Source organism: Glycine soja, chromosome 14 (assembly GCF_004193775.1).
Source record: "Glycine soja cultivar W05 chromosome 14, ASM419377v2, whole genome shotgun sequence".
NCBI classification, from domain to species: Eukaryota; Viridiplantae; Streptophyta; class Magnoliopsida; order Fabales; family Fabaceae; genus Glycine; species Glycine soja.
Genome location: NC_041015.1, coordinates 5,787,066 through 5,799,104, shown reverse-complemented (window position 1 = coordinate 5,799,104; position 12,039 = coordinate 5,787,066). Strand labels below are relative to the sequence as shown.

General features: G+C 28.5%; 1 protein-coding gene across 1 annotated transcript; it reads right to left on the bottom strand.

Moving 5' to 3' along the window:
- Positions 1 to 673: 673 nt before the first annotated feature.
- LOC114385462 (uncharacterized protein At1g66480-like) lies at positions 674 to 3,732 on the bottom strand. The gene is made up of 2 exons (XM_028345552.1): positions 3,026 to 3,732; positions 674 to 993 (listed from the first exon to the last, which is right to left on the bottom strand). The coding sequence occupies exons 1-2, from the start codon at positions 3,605 to 3,607 to the stop codon at positions 931 to 933; spliced, it is 645 nt and encodes a 214-aa protein (XP_028201353.1). The 5' UTR covers positions 3,608 to 3,732; the 3' UTR covers positions 674 to 930.
- Between the last annotated feature and the right edge of the window lie 8,307 nt (positions 3,733 to 12,039).

Below are 12,039 nucleotides of genomic sequence, written 5' to 3'. Positions count from 1 at the left end.
ACAAAACATTTTGGCAAGACTATGAAGGAGATTAGCGGGGTTTTAATCGAAGGAAAAGGAGCATCCGATTTCACTTTCATGCTGAGACGAGCGAAGACGAAAATCAATGGAAAACTAGAAGAGAAAAACGTAACGTAAAATCTGAACAAGAGCATAACAGAAACAATTGTCTCAACATACCTTCATCTTTAGCTTTTCCTCGGATAAATATTATTGTTTATGTATTTTATTTATGATATAATATTTCTCTATAAATAAATTGTTAAACAAAAAATATTATTATTTTTTAAAAAAAATTGAATGACAAACAAAAAATTATATTTAATAAAATAATAATATTAAAAGTTTTATTTTTTTATTAATGCAAAAATAATATTTAAAAAAAGTCAACAATTTTTTTTAAAAATTAAAATGTTAACTAAAAAATTTTTATTTTTTAAAAAATAAAAAAATAACCCCTTGAAAAGTGGGGTTGCCAAATCCTGATTTCTGACTGTCCCATCAAAGTGGTACAATTGTCCCAACAAACGCGTGTATATTGAGATTTAATAAAAGAGAGGGTGTATAGTTTAATAAAAATTCTACCATTTTTTTGTTAAATGGCAATAGGAGACGTGATGACATCATACCAAGATTTTGCGGTGAGAAAAAAAATTCTAAACAACCAAGGCAATGAGGATAAAATTCGAAGCAATAATCTTCTAACCATATCACTACAAATAAATGCATGTATATACATATCTAAGCTCTCATAGTGAAGTAGGCTACACATTACAGAACAAAATTAACATACTTCAGAAGCACCAGAACGAAACTATGAGGGTGTTATTGCTCTGCCTTGCCTCTTGCTTCTGAGTTCTTCCCTTGGTCACGATTTTGCTTCTACTTAAATAATTACAAGGAAGAAAGTACCCTTATTGACTATAGTAACTATTGAGCAGCTCCTACTACATGAATTTCTTCATTTTCCATTGGGCTAAAACTCACTCGTTTCTGCAAAACCATAACATTCAAAAAATAACACATTAGCACAATCCCCTGAAGAATCGCATATTACTCAGAAAATTAAATGTATTGCTAGGAAACTACATGCATTTGAAATGTTTCTTTCTTTCTTTCTTTTTTACTCTTATTTTAATACACCAACTCTCACCAAGTCTACGTCTCCGATAATTATTTTTGTGGATTTATATGGCCACAACCAGTAAACGACGAGTACTATAATTGAGCGCACATGTAATACTAACAAAAATGTGAATTATTTTTTAGTGGCGTGTTTGATTTTACATAAACTTCCAAAATCATGTTTGTTTCCCTCAACGCGACTTCATTTTCCATTGTGCCGCTATTATGTTTGGTATTGTTTTGTTTCAGACCAAGTTTAATTTGAAGTCTTATTTCTAATTCTTTATTCTAAAACCAACATTTCGCTATTTTTGCTACAAATAGATAAATGTATTCAAAAAAATAATTTTCATTTAATATTATATTGTTATTTTAGTCATATTTAATATTTAAATTGGGGAAAAATAGAAGTATAAACCAAAAAAATATTTTTTTATTAAATACTATCAAAACTACATATACTATATTAAAATCACTTTCAAATAAATAAATGATTTTAAACATAGATTAATTTTCTCAAATTTTCCTTTAACTGAGATTAATTTATCGAAGCAAGTCCATCACATTCAAGCAAATAGTAAAACGTTAATGTACACTGAAATACTCTCTACACTTTAGATATCAGAAAGTAGAAAATTGTTGTCCTCATTTAAAAAAGCATTCGCAATTAATTAAAAAGCCAAAACATATTAGACTTATGGAGTGTTTGGACACGCGTTTTCAACACTCATTTTCCCCGTGTTTTCACATCAAATGAAAAAAAAAATGCAGAAACTACTATTTGTGATTTCTAACTTGATGCAAATCTTTCCGGATACAGTGAATGTTTGGTAAGACGACAAGGATCCACATTCAGTACAAAATCACATCAAAATCAACTTTAACGACTTCAAGAATTCACGTTCAGTGCAAAACGTATTAGACTTATGTATATGTTACCAAACACATTAGTAGAACTAAACAAGCATTTAATACGAATTTGAGTTACGGTGCTTATTTGAACTTATAAGTCAACTTATTAAAACAAAGTATGGCTTGTATTAAAATAGTTTGATTCTATTTCCTCAGACATTATAAAAAGAACATATATATAATAAGTAGGTACTTAATCAGAGATTATTTAAAAAAACAACTTTGTAAGAAGATTTTTTGAAGAAAAAGCAACTATAAAGGTAATGAAAAGTTCAACTTGTGAAGTATAAACGCTTAAAATAGTAAACTATGATCCCATGAAATCCGGTACAGGAAAACGACCCTGTCTAAGCAACCACATGCCATTTCGCGTACGTCGACATCAGCATGAATCGACGCCTTAATTAGCGCCCGTGAACGCAAACGGCCAAACTAATACGAAAGTTCAACCCATTTTCAAAGATTCAAGAATAATATGTTTTATATTTATAATATCTTAAATAATAGTAATAATTTAAAAAAAGAAAACAATATGTTTTTGTAGCTGTACTTAACGTTAAACTTAGTTTTAGTCTACTTTCAAATTGGTAGATGAAATCAATTCTCTTTTGTTTTTTATTCATAAAAATTGAAAATAGATATAAGAAATTTTACGGTCATTCACGTATTCAGCTCAACGAATTAACTAGATCCTCGGTATCTGATGTTGAATCCTACCGATAAAGCGTATGGTTTTTGTTCCTTTCTACCAATTATGAAGGTATCAGAATTAGTTATTAAAAAGACAAAAATTATAAGACTGAGTTCATTAATAAAGTAAGGGATTAAAACAAAATTTGACAACTAACCATAGTTAATGTGAATGAAATTAGACTCAATTCAATTTTGTTAACGAAAGTCTTGAGTTCCAGCTACGGGATGAAAAAAAATATTTTTTCGTAAAATAAAATAATAAATAAACCAAGATAATAGCAAAAGAAACACATACCCCACGTGGTTTGTGATTGTACACCGTCTTTGCGCCACCTTCCTCCGCCACCGCCGCAACGCCACCACCCTCGCCGGCATTGGTTCCCACATACAAACTCATGATTTTCTCCGCCACCTCGGACCCGTCGGTGCTCTCCTCCATCAACTTGTCCAAATGGGCCTTGGGGAGCCTCATCTTGACCCTCATGGGCCCATCGGAGCCCATCTTCGGGCCCTGCCTGGCGAGAGGGAGGTCCGAAACGGAGCGTTTGGAGAGCATGAGAAGCTCGAGCCTATCCGAGGCGTTCATGCCGCGTATCCCACTGGATCGCACCCTCCTCGGTAGCGCCGTTTTTTCCTCTTCGGGCTGAATCTTCGGTAACTCAACGAGAAAGTAAATCTTTTTGGGCTTCAATTCCTGGTATGGCTCCAAGGGTTTGGCCCGAAGCCCGAAATGTTTCACCGCTTCGGAGTCCAGCAAAACGTGACCGGGGTAGTCCTTTACGACGTCGTTTGCTCTCGCTGGAGTCTTCAGCTTGAACGTTTCTCCATCCACCTTCATCACCTTGGTCTTTTTACTCCTTCCCATGGTGTTCCCCATAGCTTCAAGCTTTCTCTTCTGTTCCTTTTACTCTTTGGATTTTTTCTCTGTCTTTGGTTGATTTTGCGAAATTAAGGTACGTGTTCTTTTCTTCTTTTTTTTTTTTTCCTCACCGAGTTTTGTGGGGTGTATTTATATTGGGATTATGGGAGGGATGCTTTGGTAGCAAGGGGTTGACAATTTCAAAATAATTATAAATTATGGGATTGCATGCCTGAATTGGTGGAATATTCTTATTTCCTACGTTCTCCTATACAAGAAAAAAAAAATCACACTAATTAAAAAATAAATTAATCATATTTAATTACGTCAATTTTATTTAAAAAATAAGTTTTTAAATTTATTTTGATTAAAATTTAATATTAACAACAAAACATAATCATTAAATCTAAATTTTTAATTAAATTAAATATAATTTAAAGATAATAACATTAAATAAAAAAATTATGTTTAAAATCAAGAAAATACATATTTTTCTTATATTTAAAATCAAAAGAAATATGTGTAAAATAAAATAAAAAACGGTTAATTTAGTGATATGAAAAGGTAAATAGTAGTGGAAAAACTGTGGTTGTTAGGGGATAAGCACTAGTTTGGTTGGGTTATAACAAAAGTTGTGGGTTAGGCCAAACCAAGCTTAAATCTTAATCAATGTCATTGTAGTATTGTACTACCCATTTGAGAAAAAGAAGTGGGGTACCCTCATATTCTTTTCATATGTGGTTTATCTACCTGTCAAGGGAAGTTGCGTTTAAAAGATAGATGATGACGTTGGATATTGTCAAAAAAGAGAAACACTTAATGCTTTATTCAATTTCGGAAGCCACGAGATAAATCATAAATTGTTCATGATGCATATAATTGAAATTTTTAATTGCAAAAATTATATTGTAATTAAGATTTATAATAAAAATATTTTAAATCTAAAATTTATATTTTAAATTTATAATAAATAGTTTAATTTGTGATAAAAAAATTGTACAATTATAGACATTTTTTCTAAAAGAAAAGCAATTGAAATTTCACTTAAAAATAGAGATAAAATATTATAGATTTAAGAGGGATAAGAACGTGAGAAGAGAAGATCATGTATACATATACAAGTAGGAGGATTACAGTTAAGAATATATAAAATAATGAATTAATATTTGAAATATAAATTAAAAAATAGAAAACAAATAATATGTGCAATATAACTTTAAAAAATATTTAAAATATCTATTTTAAAAGGTAAAAAAAAAAAGAGTAAAATTCTTAACTTTATATACACAATTTAGAAAGTCACACCTTCTAGTATTTCAAGTCATAATTTAAGACTAATACAAATAGACGCAAAAGAATGAATTAAATTCGACGAAGGGGGAACAAATCCTTATTTTCTTTAGGGCAAAATGAACTTAATTTGATCAGTGGTAAAATATCTTAAGCTGTATGAAATACTGCACTAGTGTGGATTCAAGCCGAACATGATTATGAAAAGACCTTGAGGCAGAAAGTGGCTCGATCACGGCCCACGGGCTGCACCACCATACTCATTACACATTTACACGTATTTAACATGCTTCACGCCTTTTATGGAAAAAAAGGAAAATGGTGGAAATGGTTCCTCCATCGTTAACATAGCCCTACACTGTATCATTATTGTTAAGACTTTAGGGAGTTTTGGGACACCTTAAAGGTATAAACATTTTTATTGATACTTTATTTTTTCTATTTATTACTTTATTAGTATTTTTATCATCTCACATCATTAATATATTAACTATTCAGATGTAGAAACTCCTTCGAGTGTTCAAAGATCTCTTTCCAATTGGCAATCTCTTTTGGGTTTTTACTTTATTATAGTGTGCCCATGCTGCTGCAGTCTCTAGTCTCAAGTTGGTAGTAGGCATTCCCATTAGACAATTTTTCTTAATGGATAAGAACATCGACTTCGAGGGTACCTTTTTTTTTTACTTTATAAAAGTATAAAACTAAAATTGCTCTGCTTTTCGTAACAATGGGTGACGGGCTGTTGGCGTTGGAGAGGTGCTGTTCACACTCACACCATACGTAAGATGCTTCTGTCTAACGTTGACCACATGAACTTCCAAATTTGTGTTCATTTTTCATTTATATCAATATTTGTATTGGTTTATGCTGTTTTTTTGTCCTATTTAGATTTAAATAATCCGACGCCTACATGTATATTATATTATTTTATAACTTTTTATGATGACGACATCATATTTTTATTATTATTTAACATCTTATTAATATACTTATACTTTTAGTTAATTATTTATACAAAAATGAAAGTTGTATAACTAATATATATATATATATATATATATATATATATATATATATATATATTATTTTCTCTAATTCTTTATGTCTTTTCTTTCTACTTTGTAGGTAAATATTAAAGAGCAACAATATGAAACTGTTCCGGAACAAAATGAAAATAATTATTAACACATCATTTATACAGATATAGTTTAATCTTCATTATTAATAGTATATTTTGATGAGTTAGAGATCTACTAACTCTACGCGTAGATGTTGTCAAACTTATTTGACTTGATAATATTTTATGAACATTGGATGGCAAACTTCTATCCAAAAAATCATGTTTATGACATTTTATATAATTTAAATATTAGTTGGTATTTTATTAATCAAAATTATTTTAACATTACAAACTCCCTTTGTAGATGAAGGTTACCTTAAAAGGAATTGTTATTGTTTCAATAGTATAACAACTAACAAGGTCGAGTGTTCAACTTGATATTTTACTAGCCGACTTGTTCATCTTATAAAATAAATACACATAAACTTCCTTTGTAATTGAAGTTACCCTACCACTTTTAGGTTTGATAGTTCTAGATGTATATTAAGGTTGTGCCCTCAACTTAATTTTTCACCTATTGACTCATTTTGTCTCTCATGTATCAACCAAAGTATGTGACCTACTTTGAATAATCGTCGCCTAATTATCATTCATTATTAATGACACAATTATCGTTATCGGCCTTGCAAGCCTTATGATTCCACACATATATGGTTCTTAATTATTGTTGCGCCATGCGATTTAATCTCAAACCTTGACATTACAAGAAATTGTGAACAAAAATGCAGTTGATGCAATCACAATTAGAATTGTGGTGAGTTAAAAATAAAAATAAAAACCTTTACATAATTATGATTGCAAACCATAGTTTAAAATCATGATTTCAATACGAAAGATACCTACCACATTGCATAGCAGATCTTCTAAGAGATGCGATAGAGCCTCACGATGAAAGAGCCACCAAATACGGAGGCATCATGATGTCTATAAAATATTCTATGACAATCTCAATCATGTATACACTATTCGTATACTCATATAGATTCTTTGTCAAATTTTGATTTAAATGTTAGTCTCTATGAATATGTTCCTCCTATTCTGATGTGGGGAGCTCATGAGTTCCCGATAACACCTGAGAAAGAAGTTGTAGAGAATGAATATGTACCGATTAATTTCATTTTAATTATCACGAAATATGTACTGATTAATAAGCTAATAACACACTATTAACAACTACTCCTATTCTGATGTTAGTCTCTATTACTTTAACAACGCTCGTTAACATTTTCTTAATTTTGAATAATATGTACCGATTAATAAGCTAACAACACACTATTAAGAATTTAAAGGAAGTGTTGTTGTACCAAAAGTTTTTTGAATTTTCCTTCCAATAATTTTCATGAAGTAGTTTTCAGTTAGGAAAGACATTGACTTCTTTCAAGACTTTAAGATCTATATTTCTCCAAACTTTATCTACCAATTAGCAAAAGTGGCCGGGAATATTATAGCTTTGAGCAATTACCAAATTTAGATTCCTTTCTTTCTTTGAATGCTTTTTTTTCCTCCTCTTCCTTTCAATCCTTTCAGATTTTGGTTATTGAAGATGAAGAGTGAATAGTTAAGAATGATATGTTGATAACTAGGTTGGAACGAGTTTGATTATTTTCATTCTGACTACTATTAAAGGCGAAATGAGTTTAGAGAAAAAAATCAAATATAATCTTATTTATGTTGGGATGGGAGAAATCTATGGAGCATCCCCTCACCTTTCTTTAAAAAATTAATTTTCTTGCATATAATTTAAAATAAGTCATATAGTAAGTCATTAATTTCATTTTAATTATCTCAATATATAAAATTTTAAAAATAAAATGAATTATAAAAATAAGAAATGTAAAAATAAATTATTTATTAATAAATTGTGTATTTTTATTTTATTATTTGAATATTATTATTTAAAATATTTAATTATTATGATAATCATTTGATTAATTTTCAATAAGCATTTATAAGATAACAAATAAGAAAATAAAATGAATCAAATTTTTTGCATAAATTAAAACTAAGTTAACTCCTACTAATTTTGGACAAATTAAATTATGGAACTTTAGAAAAAGATGTGGAAAGTAAGTTAATTTTAACTTAATAAAAAAATAACTTTGTTTTTTCTCCCACAAATTTAAACATTTTGAATATCTATATGACTTCATAGCTTTTATTTATTAGTGGTTTGTATTTATTATTTCATAAGTACTAAAAACATTATGGAAAGACAGAGAGATAAAATGTCCTGTATAACACTACTATTAGGCCTAATCAAAGCGAGGGAGAGATCCTGATATAAAACGTGTTTAGAGTAGTAAAATTGAAGAAGGAAAAGACAACACTACTCTTTTGTTTGGATTAATGGAAAACTGATGGAAATCAATAAAGCCTAAAGAAGGGGAAAAAACACAAAAAAAAACTTTTTCACCATTTGATTGATTCCCTTTCACTTGTGATGAAATGGTGCTGAATTGTCATTCTAATCTAAGAAAGCATATAATGAATTTTCACTTGTGATTTTTTTTTTTAACCCTTGCACTTTATCCTTTCTGCATTCTCCTTTGTCGTCAAGTTATCACTAAGGTATTAGAAGTTGGATTCAAGGACAAAGCGTTCTTGATTCTCCAATTCTTGCACAGACATGCTTGACCTATTATTATTATTAAAAAAAATGACCAAATTGAATTGGCATCACATATATGGATGTCAATTAATCTAATCAGCAATCAGTTTCCTAAATTGTAGTTCGTTTGAATTGTTGGTTAGAACTTTGAATATGTTAATCAGTCAATGGACTTTCATCAGCTTAGTGAGACTACCATTAATAGTTTGTGTCAATTGACATTTGACTGTGGTAATAAAAAGTTCATATGATGATTTATTTAAAACACGCTGACTGGGATAGCAGAATTCAGAAGTTTGTTTTGGTCCAATTCCAATTGTTATAGTATTAATAATTAATAAAGACTACGCTTCTTCTTATCCTCTAGTAATTCAATGCATCTAAAGTTTTATACTAATTCAATTCAACTCATCATGTTATAAGCTTCTTCATCTCCATGTAATAAAATCAATCAGGTACAAGAAATTTCTCTATTTTCACAACATTCATAGCATGCTTAATTGCTATTATGCCACTTTAGATGCAGTCACAATTACACAAACAAAAACCGGTTTAAAGCATTGAGAAGGAACTACTGCATAGCCTCTCTTTTTTCTTTTACTTTTTTCGAAAAGCAAAACTATTGCATAGCCTTAGCTTAAAATCATCACGAATTATCTGAACTCGAAAATCTAGCTGTTATTATGTCAAAAGCTTCATCACTGAAGTGCAACGAAGTAAAACAGTTACAAATATATATATATAAAGGATTTTGTTTCCTTCAAAATTGTCTGTTAAATATTCGATTAAACTTGCAATCTTAACCTTTATTATTTTTCTGAAACAAAATTAGAAAAAAAAACAAAAATTGCATACAGTACCTATAGTTAATACTCGGATAATTTTTAATTTAAAATTTTCATATTTAAACAAAATTCTCGACTTTAGTAGGATATATTGTAAAAAAATTGACAGGTGAAATTAGATTAATTAATGTATCAATGTAATTCTTTTTTTTAACCAGTGTCTATATAATTCTATAACTATCAGAAAAGAGAAAATAATTTTCTACCATAAATTGTACAAAAGTTTATACAATCACGTGGAAAATAGGGGGGAAAACTAACAGAGAAATGTAAGATTAGTGGTGAAATGAAAAGAAACAGAAGACATGATATTATTAAACAAAATTCTAAGAATGGCCACGTTATTCGGGTTTAGTGAGAACCCAATTCCAAACGAAGGTGGCCCAATGCAAGAAATTTGAAAGCCTTTCAATTGGGACCTGTATAACAATTTTGTGGATTTCGGACTACATTATTCAAGTGTTGACTGTTGATAAAATTTGAAGATTTGATTCCCATTCAATAATTCATATGGTGATTAATTTAGCAAAATAATATAAAAAGGTTATCAAAGAAGGGATTAAACAATCATACGATTCCAAATTGATGAATAATTAATAACGAGTTTGAATAATAATTTTTTTTACGGGTAGAAATCGAAGATACAGCCAATTGAATTTAGATTTCCTTATGTTTGAATAATAGTTTAGGCATACTTCTCGAATGATCTCATATAATCTAAATTAATAAGTTTTAGTTAATTTTGTTTAAATATAATTTGTTTTATCTAAGTTGAAATAAAAAGAATTAAATTATTATTTGCAAAGTATTATCCACATAGGACTACGTAAAATCAATGAAAGCATCTAGATCAACTTTAAGAAAAAAATTGTTGGTCAAAAGCTGAAATATCACGAAATTAAACCGCGTACGTTATAAAATACGTAGACTAACTCGTGCTTTGTAAACGCAATGCCAGTTAACCACAAACAAGCACATGCAAGTATCCTTCTAAACACGGAGTTCTTGATTCCAAAGTCAAAATATTATCATGCACACATAATGGGCCTAGAATAAATGTTATTATTCTTTTGACAATTTATTCCCATGACATCTTTTATAAAGAGAGATTAAAATATATGATGAATTTTTAAGTGAAAATATTATTTTATAAAATTAAAAAATATAAGAGATATTTTAACAAGTTCTTATTGAATTTGGCCTAAAACTATGGATCTCTAAGAGATCATATATATATATATATATATATATATATATATATATATATATATATATCATAGCTAGTCCTGTCCAAAGTGGTAACTAAATGGCAACTCATATTTGAAAAAAAAAAGATTCTACGAAAAATATTATATTTTAATATTTAACTTATCAAGAGTATATATAATATGCGACTTAATGCAAAATAATTTTTTTCTATTATTTTTAATCAAAAAAGTTATATTTCATAAATATGATATAATTACATAAACCTTATTCGATAATCATAACATGAAACTTATGTAATTTTTTTAGAAAACTTATAGAAGATGACTTACTTTTTTATTTTAATTTTTAGAAAGGGAACTCTTATTTTACAATTACCACACAATTATTTTTTGATATAAAACCTAAATAATTTATATTTAAGAAATAATATTTATTCTTTTATTTAAAAGGTTTAAGTCATATTTAAGAAAATATAATTTTATATAAATAGTGTTAAAAAATAGTTCGGATTCACTACATAATACTAACTTAAATTTAAAGCGAATTACGTATGAAATAACAATATATTTTCTTCAATTGATTAGAGAGAAATTGAAAGCAGAGAGAGAATTTCTCTTTCAATATACTTTTCCCTCAATTCAATTTTTTTTTTAATTTCTTCTGACCAAACAAAGTCTTACATTATGTTTGATGCAAGTGATTTTTAAGAAGTGAGGAAAGACCAAAAGTATCTTATTGGTAAAGGTTATTTTGTGTAAAAAAAAGTTACATATGTGTGGGTCTCACTCACAATGACTTTTGATGTGATCATACATGAATGAATTTTTTATCCTTCTATTTTTTCGAGTAAAATAATTGATTGTTGAATAAATAAGGATATGATAGTATTTTACAAATCTCATTATTTTATTTTTATTCTATCTGTCACATATTTTTCTTAAACTAAACAATCTAACATTTAACTTTATTTTTATTATATTTCTCTATCATCTAATTAATAATATTATTAGTGATATGAATTATAACAATTAAAATTGATAACAACAAATTGATTTATGATATTTGTGCGATTTGTATTTAAAATGATTCTAATTATACTCGTTATAATTGACGTTGTAATGTCATTATCCATTCTCCAACTATTGTATGTGACAAGCAATTCCGACCATTTTTTTTTTCTTTCTGAAATGAAATATTTGTATAAAGAACAAAAATATTTTCAAAAGAATTTGAGACCATTGCGTGTGAACTACCACATCGTGACATATATATCTGAATGGTAGATGGTGAACTTATGAAGGGATAACTATGAAAGATATTTGCACTATTGTTGTACGTTGTTGAAAAATCATTTCCACCAAATTGTTAGATATATCAA